The following is a 13340-nucleotide window of genomic DNA, read 5'->3' on the forward strand; positions in this document are numbered from 1 at the left end:
CTCTCTCCATCCAGAATCAGTTGGCTTATCTTAAGGAACCACTCCCTTTTCCAGCTGACTTTCCAATAGACACACTCCCTAGGAGTACTTGTACTTGTAGGAGCGCACAAAACTTCCCGATTTTTAAAAAATTAAAAACTTTTTAGATTGAATATAAATATATTAATACTGAGGCCAGTGGAGATGTAAAATCTGACTTAATTTTTATGAAGGAAGGGGCCCACAAGGGCAAAAGTGCCTAAGGCCTGGGAAAGTCATGATGTTGCCCCCCCCCCCACCTTCTCTCCGACGGTCTTGTGCCCTCTGCAAGCCTTTCAGAGTGGGAACAATTCCCTTCCGGTTGCTGTCTTGCTCCTAGGCTGCCCAGTGCCTCCCAGAGCCTGGCTGGGTGTGATGGCTCACTGGGCCTATTAGGACAAGATTAGGGGACCTGGCCTTATCCTGGGCACTTCCATCTCTACTCCCACCCTTCTCCAACAGCTCCCCCACTTACAGTAAGGGGGAGAATTAGACCTAAGTTTATAAAACACCCTGTTAGCTAGACAAAGCACATTAGTTCATGACCTCTGGCCTCAAAGCAGTCAGGAGCAGCTGGGCCCAATGCCCTCTGGATTGAGGGAGAGCTGCGGGCTTCTTTTCTTTGGGGCTTGCAGGTGGCTAAGCTAAGTTTATAGAGGAAACTTGGCAGACACCTAAGGGTCGCAAATCACCCCGTCTTCTGCTATTCTTCTCTTCCGTGTGCTCGCCTGAGCATGAGTACAGTTTCCCTCCACTGTTTCAGGATCTCCTTTCTTGTCTCTCACATATAATGTGCATAATTTGAGCTGTAATATCGCCACCATTTCCATGATAGAGCTTCACCGAATTTTTCCCCTGGGTTAAATGCAATGGACTAGATGCTTCTTGACAGGTATTTTCTGAATCCTTGTTCCTTGGTCTTAAATCTGTCCCATGTCTCCCGCCCCCAGTGGAATCCGCGTCTTTGCTGGGGGTGCAGGAATCTGACCGCGCAACAGGCTCGAGATAAGCCCCATAAGAACAGCCAGGAGCAGAGAGACCAGGAGTGCTTGCTCTTGTGTAATCCGTGCAAGTGTCAGTATCTGTTGCCAAATACTGAAAGCGAGGCCGGTGCCAGCTGATCGTCATAAAAGCTCTCCCAGCGCTTGGAGAAGCTTGGGAGGCTGAGGACACGGGCCCCCGTGTGGGTGTGCAAAGGTTGCCTGAGGGGTCAGCCCCTGTGAGCTGAGGTGGTCCAGCATGTGGACCCTTAATAGAGGCAGGTGAGTCTCTCTCTCTTTCTCTTTCTTGAAGAATGCAAAGAACATTTGGAGACAACTTTGCCAGGGTGACCATACAAACTTTGTGTCAACAAGAAATCTGGAGGACACCTGGGTCAGAAAGGGGCCTTGCTCAGGACATTCAGATTTCGGTTGATGGCTTTTTCTTTCTCTCCCAGGTGGAGTTTGTTTGCTGTTCTGGTGAAGTTAAACAGTAGTTAAACAGTGGGCTGGGAAGCGTTATTATTTTGAAATGAGGCTTGGTTTCCTGTGTCAGTGACCTGCTTAGAGCGAAAGCAGTGGGTCTGGGCCTGGGTTTCAGGCCCGCTGCCACAGCTCTGAGCACTTCGTGCCCCCGAGGAGCAGCGAGTAACGAGGGCATGTCCGTCTGCAGGTTGTGGCCTGGGCTGCTGATCGCGCTGGGCTCCCTCTGCCCGGGGGGTTCGCCGTGTGGCATCTCCACACACATCGAGATAGGTAAGTGCGGCCGCCTTGCCGCGGGATTAGGATGCTAAGCGTGTTAAAGGGCGTTAAGGAAGAGCTGTGACGTCGGTCCCACGTATCGATAACAAGTTCCCCGGATTGCAGCGCGGTGACTGGAGTCGGGTGGGTTCCGTGGAAGGGCGGGCAGGAGGCAAGGGAACGATGTGGCTTGGTGATCCGGGTAGGCAAACAGTGAGGAGCTGGAGAAACTAGCCTTTGCCATGAAGCAGAGCCAATAGAGCTGGAGGGAGGAAGATGGGTGGAACTCGGTAGGCGTGAGGAATGTGTTTTTGTTGTCTTATATTTCCAAGTATGTGTACAGGGCCACCTGTGGCCACGGCAGTGGGTCCCCTGAGTCAAGTGGTTGGCTTCAGGGAGGGCAAGGAAGCGAGGGAGTCCGACCACTGGCGTTAGAGGTGCCCTGGATGACAGGAGCTGGGGAGGACAGGCTCGGGGGTGAGGCAGAGTACCAAACACAGGTGCATGGTGGATTGAGTTCTCAGATGAAGTGTGTGATGTTTTTTTGGACTCATGGCAAATGTAAGCCGATTTGTAATGTAATCAGATAGGATTATATTCTATAACAATTTTCATGTTAATTTTAAATATGCCTGATGTCTGGGTTTTCTTCTAGATAAAAACAATAAAAATATAGTTAGGCCACCTAGCCAGAAGGTACCAATCAGAGCAAGATTACAAATTGTGAAAACTTGTCAGTGCCAGATAGACCGAGGTATTTATTGAGTTCTGGTCGACAAGAACCTATGATCCCAGAACTCGGTTACTGAGCCCGGTCCCTGTATTTCACAGACAAGGAAATCAATCTGGAGAATCTCACAGCTAGCTCATTAGTGGGCTGGCCTAGGGTTGTATGTCCTGAGAGCCAGTCCGGTGTGCTTTCCAAACACTTATTGAGAACAGGCAGTCAGGAAACCATAGAAAAGAGAATTAGACCCAGTTTCTAATACCAGCTCTGCTGTCAACTAGGTATGAGACACAGAACGGTTCATTTTCTCTGTGTTCCTCTTCTGTAAAGTAAGGAAGCAGAATGTCTCTGAATTTGAAAGTATTGTCCAACTGTAAGTTCTCTGAAATTGAAATTGCTAAAACAAGTGGGCTGAGAACGAACCAAGTGTAAATGAGAATATTCAAGAATAAGTATTAAATGGAAAGTTTTTACTCCTCCAGGTTTAAACACAGATGAATTACGAAATTTTAATAAAATCGGATAACTGCTTGCCTTTTTTTCAGTAGGTACCAAAGATCCTAATAGATTTATATGAAACATATATTCAGTGTAATCTATTATATTAAACATAACATACTATGATATGTATTTTTAATAAAAATATTTAATAGAATAGATAATATCTCTATTATATAAATATGTAAATATTAATACATTAATATATTCCATATATAATATAAAACTGTTTATATGAACATAACTGAAGGCCACTCCGAACCTGCACAGATTTTGAGGAGTCTTAGGTGAAAGACAAAACTCCAACATTTACCACTTAGAGGATTTCGTAAATCTCTTGGTTTGTGTTTCCACTTCCTATGTAAAGCCTGTTGGAAGGCTGACAGTTCTGTGAGTTAATTAGAATGGGCCTCATTCAGTGGTCTGAGCTGTAAGTCACCGCAGTCCTGTGTCCAGGTTACAGGTGTGGGCTGGGAGCCTGTATCTTCTAGGGTTACGCTTGGAGGAGTGGCTGTATTTTTGTATGAATTACAAAATTGGGTGTGATTCACAATAGAAGTAAGGTATCGCCTTTGAATGTGACTTCCCAAGGCCTGTTCATCGTAGAGATTCTGGGAAGAGTCAGGGTGTGGATGTGTCTGTGTCGGCATGTAGGGGGAGCAGGTGACCTGGGGCTTTTTTGGGGGGGGGGGTCCCATCTAATGTGGCCCAACTCATGAAAAAACATACAAGAGTAACTGATTCAGCCCATGGTTTTGGCCGTGTGTGCTCTTTCCTGCTTAGGGTCCTTTATCTCAGGGAGTTGTTGAGGCGAAATAAGATGACAGCTTCTGCTTACTGAGCTCCTTCCGTGTATCAGCCACTGTGCTCGTCACATCACGTGTATTTTGTGTGACTCAGCACACCTGCGAGGTGGGAATTATTTACTTAATTTTACTTAGGAGGGAACTGAGACCTAGCGTAGCAGGGCCATGGTGCCAGCTAAGCAGAAACTTCAAATCTCTGTGCAAATTTGACTTGTATTTCAGCAATTTAAATATTGTATGAATCTTATTATGCCTAGCGGAAATGACTAGTGAGTACACACTTGACTTTCATTTCCCCCTTCCTTGGCAGTTACAATAACAAAATTACATTTTTTTTTTTTTTTTTTACAGATTTTTATTTATTAGAGATAGAGCATGAGCGGGAGAAGGAGCAGAGAGAGAGGGAGAGAGAGTCTTAAGCATACTTCACACTGAGCATGGAGCCTGACTTGGGGCTCGATCCCACGACCCTGAAATCACAACCTGACACAAAACCAAGAATCTAACACCCAGCCGACTACACCACCCATACACCCCCATTTTCCTTTTAAAACATCTTAAATAGTTCTGTTTTCAGTTACAGTTGAATTTAATTGACTTATATCTTTCTCTCAGGACACAGAGCTCTGGAGTTTCTCCACCTTCAAGATGGGAGAGTTAACTACAAAGAGGTATAAAGTTTAATTTTTCTCTTATTCCTTGTGCATGAACTCTCTTCCAAAAGTGCCTAAATAAAGGTCCTAACAGATATTTAGGCAGTAATTTTAAGAGTCCTTTTTCTTTTCATAAAACGTTAATATTTGGGGCTATAAAGGGTATATGTCCCCTCTAGTACTACCTGAACATATATATATTATATATGTAATTATATGTATTATGTATGTGATATAACATTAAATAGTATCACTGAAATATCTTAATGATGAATCATAATTTGAAAAACTGAGAATTTAAAAAGTACATCATTTTGTTTTTACAAAAAGAGGTCATGCCTGAGATAAATCATTTTTCACCTCTTGACTGTGTTGTATAAAAATTGCATCAGCACAAAAAGCAGGAGTCTGCTTTGAGATGCTCTTCTGATGTCTCCTTCTACTGTATTCTTGGTAACACTGTCTGATGGCTTTCCTGTAGCTGTCCTCAAATTGGTCCCACTCTGACCTTATACACTATTTCTAGTTCTGGGCTAAATAATGCTTTGTGCAAAGATGATTCTTAGTACCTACATTTGATAAGAGTGGTTAATATTCCCTGGTGACATCAGAACTGGATCAAATTATTACCAGTAAGTCTCGACAATTCCGTACAGAAAGCAGGATGGGGAGATAACTGAAATGTTCCTATCCTCAACCATTTTTAGGCATTAGTTTCAACTTTCTGACTTGGCGATCGAACAGTGTTTATCTTCATTGACCCTGGTGGAAGGTAGCCAGGGATGAGGAGAAGCAAGAACCTACCTAATTGATCATGCGAACAATCAATCCCGAGTGTGTGCAGAGCAGTTTTCTAGTGGAGATATTCATGCTTGTATCATTAACTTAATTTGAAATGTGTGAACTGGACACCGATCCTTCCCCTCTGCATTGGTCCTAATGCAGATACTGATGTCATCATTGGAAATGACTAAGTGCCGAGTGCTTACACTTCACCTTCAATTTACGAGGGTCAGGACTACCTCACCTCTTGTGATACTGTCCGATCCCTTTCCATGATGTAGTTTATATCTCTGTGTGTAGGACTTGTTGTAGTGTCGCTTTCTCCCTACTCATACCTGCTCTTTGGGGACTTCTGGACTCATTGGGGTTTGAATTTTGTTAGTTCTGGGATTATCTTTTGTTAATATAGCCAGAGGTGACTGTTCGTGAAGTCTTTGACTTACACAAAGAGAATAATGCCTAAAGCTGAGAAAATCCGTGTACTAATTTATAAGCACTGTCAGAAGCAGGGCTCCTGGGTGGCTCAGTAGGTTAAGCATCTGCCCTTGGCTGGGGTTGTGATTCCAGGGTCCTGGGATTGAGCCCTGCATTGGGCTCCTTGCTCAGTGGGGAGCCTGCTTCTCCCTCTCCCCCTGCCTGCTGCTCCCCTTGCTTGTCTCACATTCTCTCTGTCAAATAAATAAAATCTTAAAAAGAAAAAAACTGTCAGAAGCAAGCTGACCTCATATTGGTGGTCATTATTGCCCTGATACTTTTTTTCCTATTGTTTTCTTATTAAAGTGTAGTTGATAATGCTACATTACATATGTACAGCATAGTGATTCAACAATTCTGCACGTTATTCAGTGCTCACCACGATAAATGTGGTCACTACCCATCACCATGTGTTATCACAATATTATTTACACGGGAGATTAACAGTATCTCCCGTGCCGTCCTTTTTATTTCCATGACTTATAACTGGAAGCTTGTACCTCTAAATCCCCTTCACCTATTTTGCTGATCCCTTCCCTACCCTCCACCTTTCCCTCTGGCAACCACCAGTTTCTTCTCTGTATTTAAAAGTCAATTTGTTTGTTCATGTATTTCTTAGATTCTACATATAAGCGAAATCACATGGTATTTGTCTTTCTCTGACTTACTTCATTTAGCCTAGTACCCTCTAGCTCCATCCATGTTGTCACAGATGACAAAATCTTAGTCTTTTTTAATGCCTGAGTAATAGTCCTCTGTATGTGTGTGTAATCACATCTCCTTTATCCGTTCACGTGTCTATGGACGCCTGGATTGTTTCTATATTTGGCTATTATAAATAATGCTGCAGTAAACATCAGGTGCGTATATCTTTTCAAATTAGTGTTCTTGTTTTCTTGGGTAAATACCCAGCAGTGGAATTACTGGATCATATGGTATTTCTATTTTTAATTTTTCGAGGAACCTCCCCTGTTTCCCCGCAGTGGCTGCACCAATTTACATTCCCACCACCAGTGCACGGGGTTCCTTTTTCTCCACATCCTCATCAACACTTATTTTTTGTCGTTTTGATGCTAGCCTTTCTGATAGGTGTCCGTGTCTGGTGATCATCTCATTGTAGTTTTGATTTGCATTTCCCCGCTGATAAATGTTGAGCATTTTTTTTCATATGTGTATTGCCCATCTACATGTCTTTGGAAAAATGTCTGTTCAAGTCCTCTTTTTCTTAATGGGATTGTTTGGGAGTTTTTTGTGTTCAGTGGTAGGAGTTCTTTGTGTAGTTCAGATAGTAAACTTCTGTTGGATGCATCATTTGAAAATATCTTCTTCCATTCAGTACGTTACTTTGTTGTTTGGTTGAGTTCTTTTGTTTGTCTTTTTCTGTGCAAAATCTTATTTTGGTGTCGTCCCAGTAGTTTTCTTTTGTCTCAAAAGACATAGCCATAAATATGTTGCTAAGGCCGGTGTCCAAGAGATGACTACCTGTGTTTTCTTCTAGAATTTTTATGGTTTCAGGTCTCATATTTAGGTCTTTAATCTATTTTATTTTTGTGTTTGGTTTAAGAAAATGGCCCAGTTTCATTCTTCTGCATGTTGCTGTCCATTTTTCCCAGCATCATTTCTGGAAGACACTGTCTTTTTCTCATTGTATATTATGACTCTTTTGTCATAGATTAATTGACCGTGTAAGTGAGGGTTTATTTCTGGGCTCTCTGCTCCATTCCATTGATCTTTGTGTCTATTTTTGTGCCAGTACCATACATTTTAATTACTACAGCTTTGTAGTATATCTTGAAATCTGGGATTGTGATACCTCCAGTTTTGTTCTCCTTTCTCAAGGTTTCTTTGGCTATTTGGGGTCTTGTGTAGTTCCACACAAATTTTAGGATTGTTCTAGTTCTGTGAAAAATGCCATTGGTATTTTGATAGGGATTGCATTAATCTGTAGATTACTTTGGGTAATATGGACATTTTCACGATATTAATCCTTCCAATCCGTGAGCATGGAATATCTTTCCATTTGTGTCACGTTCAGTTTCTTTCAGCAGTATCTTATGACTTTTCAGAGTATAGGTCTTTCACATCCTTGTTTAAATTTGTTCCTAGATATTTTATTCTTCTTGGTGCAATTGTAAATGAGATTTTTTTTCTTAATTCTTTTTGCTATGTCCTTATGAACATATAGAAATGGTGCAGATTTCTACATATTAACTTTGTATCCTGCAACTTTACTAAAATTCCTTTATTCTAATAATTCTTTTTGTAGTCTTATAGGTTTTCTATATGTAGTATCATGTCATCTGTAAATAGTGACCATTTTACTTCTTTCTTACCAGTTTGGATGCTTTTATTTCTTGTCTGAGTGCTGCAGCTAGGACTTCCAGTACTCTGCTGAGTGAAAGTGGTGGGAATGAACATCCTCGTCTTGTTTCTGACCTTAGGGGAAAAGCTCTGTTTTCCCCCATTGAGTATGTCAGCTGTGGGTTCTTCATAGAAGGCCTCTATCATGTTGAGATATGGTTCCCCTAAATCCACTTTATTGAGTTTTTATCATGAACAAAAGTGGTCCTTTTAACATACTATTGAATTTGGTTTGGTCATATGTGTTGAAGCTTTTTGCATCTGTGTTCATCAGGGATATTGGCCTGTAGTTCTCTTTTTTAGTGATGTCTTTGTCTGGTTTTGGAATCAGGGTAAAGCTGGCCTTGTAGAAGGGATTTGGAAGTTTTCCTTCCTCTTCTGTTTTTTGGAAGAGTTTGGAAGAATAGGTATGAATTCTTTAAGTGTTTGGTAGAGTTCACCAGTGAAGCCATCTGGTCCTGGACTCTTGTTTGGGAGTGTTCTGAATCCAGATTCAATTTTGTTACTAATGGTCTGTTCAAATTTTCTATTTCTTCTTGGTTCAGCTTTGGCAGATTGTATGTTTCTAGGAATTTATGCATCTCCTCTAGGTTCTCCAATTTGTTATATAATTTTTCATAGTATTCTTTTATAATTGTATTTCTGTGGTGTTGGTTGTTATTTCTCCTTCATTTCTGATTTTTCCTTATTGAGTACTTGCTCTTTCTTGAGTCTGGCTAAAGGTTTATCAATTCTGTTTATCTTCTCAAAAAAACTAACTCTTGGTTCCATTGATCTGTTTTGTTTTTCATTTATTTCCACTCTAATCTTTATTAACTCCCTCCTTCTACTAACTTTGGGCTTTGTTCTTTTTCTAGTTGCTTTGGGTGTAAGGTTTGATTGCTTTGAGATTTTTCTTATTTCTTGTAATAGGCCTGTACTGCTATAAACTTCCCCACTAGAACTGTTTTTGCTGTATCCCAAAGATTTTTCTTTTCAAGTAGGTTCCATACCCAACATGGGGCTTAAACTCAAGACCCTGAGATACGAGTCACGTCCTCTACCAACCAAGCCAGCTAGGTGTCCCCACAGATTTTCAGTCATTGTTTCCATTTTTGTTTGTCTCCAGGTAGTTATTTCCTCCTTGATTTCTGCATTGACCCATCTGTTTTTGCCAGCATGTTTTTTAGCATCTGTGTGGGGTTTTTTCCCCCTAGTTCTTTTTTTCTTATAATTTCTAGTTTCATACTGTGATGGTTGGACCCATTATATATACATATATATACACACATATATATGTATATATAAACAGAATGTGGTATTTTAACCATGAAATCCTAGCAATGGTAGTTATTCGGTTAGTTGCGGTCCTGTCTGCCCTGCTTCCTCCTGCCTGCCTACAGAAGAGATTTCTTTTCTGACTAGAGAACTGATAGATACTGTAAAACACTCTGTCAAACCGTGTTGACACTTGGCTTTATATCATTCTAGGCCTTATCTCTTAATTTATTAGCACCTTCTTCCCCCCAAAATTATGCTCTACACACTATGCAGCTTGTCTTTTTCATTTAATAGATCGGTGATGTCTTTCCATGTCAAAAGAGATCTTCAGAATCATTTAGAACAACTACATATTTTTCTGTTATCCATAATGTATCATTTATTCAACTAATTCTATATTTTAACTTTTTATTTGGAAGAAATTAAAAACCAATAGAAAAGCTGGACAGTTAGGCAATCCCTATCTGCCCTTTACCATATTCCTGTAGATCTTCAATTGGTGACACATTTGCCCTTTTATCCTCTCTGTTGTCCCCCAAGGAAAGGAGGTAGGCCTGAGAAGGAACAAAGGTCCTTATTCGGGGCCTCAGAATGGCAATTCAGGGGAGCACAGATTCTGGATTAACCAGAAAATTGTGCCACCAGTGCAAGGAAAGCAAGGGGTATTTATGAGAAAGAAGGAAGAGGTAATTACAGGATTTACATAAAGCAGAGAAGGAAGAAACCCTGCTAGTTTGGTGCTGACCAGTCGAACTGCTTGTGATGACTATCTTACTGATTATTGGTGCTATCAAAAAAAGTCCCTGCTATGTATTTATTGACTATACCGTCCTCATCCTATCCGAATGCCAGTTGCTCTGTTGAAATGTTATGAGCAACAGCTTGTCAAACAGCTGCTGCTTCCAGCCCAGTTCAGGAGCTCGTTAGTTGGAAAGGAAAATGAATCCCTCATGTCCAGAGATCTCATGCAATTGCACCACTTATAGATACTGATTTCTTTTCTCCTGAATGGTTCTAGAGTGAATTGCTAGCGTGATGCCCATTATCCTTTACCACATCGTTGTGTATTTCCTAAAAACAAGGACACTCCTATGGAGCCACAGCACAGTACTCGCAGGAAATCAACATTAAATAACACTGCCACCCAATCCTCAGCCTTCATCCAGATCTCCCCAGTTGTCTCAATAATCTTCTTTGTGATTCCAGGACCAATCCGGGACCATGAGATCTAGAACATTTCCTCAGGCCTACCTTGTCTTTAATGACCTTGATATTTTGGAAAGGGCACGGTCCAAAAACTGTGGAATGTACCTTAGTTTGGTTTCATCTGGTAGTTCCTCATACATCCCCTTGCAGGTTTTTTTTTTTTTATTAAGATTTTATTTACTTAAGAGAGCGTGCAGGTGAGCACAACGAGGGAGGGGCAGAAGGAGGAGGAGAAGCACACTCCCATCTGAGCAGGGAGCCCCATTCGGGGCTCGATCCCAGGACCCTAGGATCATGACCTGAGCCGAAGGCAGACGTTTAACCAGCTGAGCCACCCAGACGCCCCTTGCAGGTTATCTTTTGACAGCAACAGCCCAGAACACAGAAGCGATGCTGTATTCTCACCACATCGTACCAGAAGGCTCACAATGTCAAATGTACTGTTTCTGGTGATGTTAACTTTCATTTCAGTGATTGTATTTTTCACTTCTAAGATTTCCTTTGGGTGGTTCTTTATATATTCCTTTCCTGAGACTGTTTGGAGGGGGGTTAAATATGTTTGTAATTGAAACATTTTTATCATGGCTGCTTTAAAATATTTGTCAGATAAGTCTAAAATTTCCATCATTTCTGTGTTGGCTTCTATTGGTTATCTCTTTTCGTTCTTTTTGAGATCCCTGGTTCTTGGTAAGTTCAGGTATTTTAGGTATGAGGACATTTTGGGTATTAGGTTATGAGACTCTGGATCTTACTGAAAACTTTCACTTTAGTTGACTTCTTCTGACACCACTTTGGAAGGGGACCATGATGGGGGGGAGCACCCATCTCCTAACTCTCCTAACTGCCAAGTGGAGGTGGAAGCCAAGGTTCCCCCAAGCCTCCATGATGCCTCTGTGGCCGGAAGCGGCAGAAGTGCCTCGTTATTGCTCCTCACGGTGGCCTCTGCAGGTGCTGGGGGGTCTCCTCGTGAACATCTTGCTTTCCCCTGGGCCTCTTCTGATCCCACCCGGGGGGGGGGCGGGAGAGGTGCCATGTTACTGTCCGTTGGGACGGGGTGTCCAGGCTCTCCCCATGGTCTCTACTGACACTAAGGGGTAGGGATGGGGACAGGACAGCACGGATGAAAGTCCTGGTGAGGGTGGGGCCACAGTGTTTTCTGTGATGTTTGGCTAGAGCAGAAAGGCTATTGTCTAAAAGTTTTCTGTCTAGCTAGGCCGTCCATTTCCTAGTCTTATGGTTAGAGAAAGTAGGCTTTTGTTGTTGTTCATGGGTTTGTGTGTTTGGTTTATGCCCAGTAGAGTTTCTAGGTGGCAGGCTTTCCTGGTATCCACTCGGGACCTATGAGGCAAAGAGAAAGCCCAGGGAATTCACTGCAGTGTCGTCTTCAGGTCCCGAGCTCCCAGCGCCCGCATACTGACCTCCGCCCCTCAGGGGCTTCGTCCGCTCATTTTATGTACAATGCCCAGGAGCTTCGGCTTAGCAAGATGGAATAAGTCCTAGTGATGTTGATTTTTTTTTTTTTTATAACCTGGTTGAGATGATGTCTTCAAGTTTTTACACCAGAAAATAAATATTTTCTACTTTTTAATTGGCTAGTAAATATTTCATGGGGAGAGATATTGAGGTAATGTAAATATCCTTTTTCTCGTCAAAGTTTACCGACTGGTTGTAGCATCTGTCAGTAATTTGTGCCTGAAATCATAATTATGGTTACCAAATTGTTTATCTGATTCCATCACTTTCTACATTTCTCAGCATTCTGCTGTTGAGTAGAGCCTTTCCTTCTTTCCCCATTCGTATATTTACTTCTATCCATATACGTTCATGGATTTCTATTTAACAGTTTATATTACATTATTATCACTTGATGCTTACATTGTCCCAGTTGGCTTTTGTGTCTATTTATCCGCCTATTTATTTAAAACCATGAGTTCACACAAGAATAGCTCTGTTTATGACCCATCAGCACAGCATTCGTCCTAGCTTTCTCTGTGCCCGTATCTGCGGCTCCTTTCTCCAACAGTGAGAAATCTGGCCATCACTCTCAATATGTATTCTTTGTGCTCAGTCTCCTCATTTGTGACCAGTTTCCCGACCGTGTTTGGCAAACGCTTCAGCCCTGGCGCTGCTAGCTGAGTCCTTCTGGCCCAGAAACAAAGGAAGAAACAAAACAGGAATGATCTCTACGATGGAGGAAGGATTAATATCCTCAGTTGCTCATATATTTCATTGAAATTTTTTTTAAGATTTTGAGAGAGAGCGCACAAGCAGGGGGAGCAGCAGAGGGAGAGAGAGAAGCAGACTCCCCACTGAGCAGGGAGCCCGATTCAGGGCTCAATCCCAGACCCTGAGATCATGATCTGAGCTGAAGGCAGACGCTTCACCGACTGAGCCACCAGGCTCCCCTCATTGAAATTTCTTGATAAGTATCTTGAGATTTGGAAACATTCACTTTTAGGGCCTGGTTTTAATTTCATTTTTGCTAACTCGGTGGGTGGGAAACGGTGTTTTGTTATAGGCTTAATTGGCATTTTGATCAACGAGGTTAAATACTTTCGAGTGTTCATCAGCTGTTTCTATTACGTCTTCTATGAATCACTTACATGTTTTGCTCATTTCTCCATCAGGATATTTATCTTGACGTGGAAGAATGACTTAAAGATACCAGCCCCGTCACGTGTCAGATGATTCTTGTGGTTACTGTTCGATTTGCTTCTGGTGCTCCCTACCAAAAACCCTTCAGTTTTTGTGTCATTAAGCACTTCATTCCATTCTCTCTGGCTCTCTGTTCTACTCTTATGGCTTCTGCCTGTATGCTTTGCTTAGAAAAATC

The 13340-nt window shown here is 42.0% G+C and overlaps 1 protein-coding gene across 1 annotated transcript in view; it reads left to right on the forward strand.

Annotated features, from left to right (window-relative positions):
* Window positions 1–1657: 1657 nt before the first annotated feature.
* Window positions 1658–13340, forward strand: part of GPLD1 (glycosylphosphatidylinositol specific phospholipase D1) — a 55748-nt gene continuing 44065 nt past the window's right edge. The window contains exons 1-2 of the mRNA XM_040644928.1: window positions 1658–1754; window positions 4386–4441. Of these exons, the coding sequence (XP_040500862.1) occupies window positions 1658–1754; window positions 4386–4441 (153 nt within the window). The remainder of the gene's footprint in view (window positions 1755–4385; window positions 4442–13340) is intronic.

This window comes from Ursus maritimus, unplaced genomic scaffold (assembly GCF_017311325.1).
Source record: "Ursus maritimus isolate PB19 unplaced genomic scaffold, ASM1731132v1 scaffold_30, whole genome shotgun sequence".
Taxonomy (NCBI): domain Eukaryota; kingdom Metazoa; phylum Chordata; class Mammalia; order Carnivora; family Ursidae; genus Ursus; species Ursus maritimus.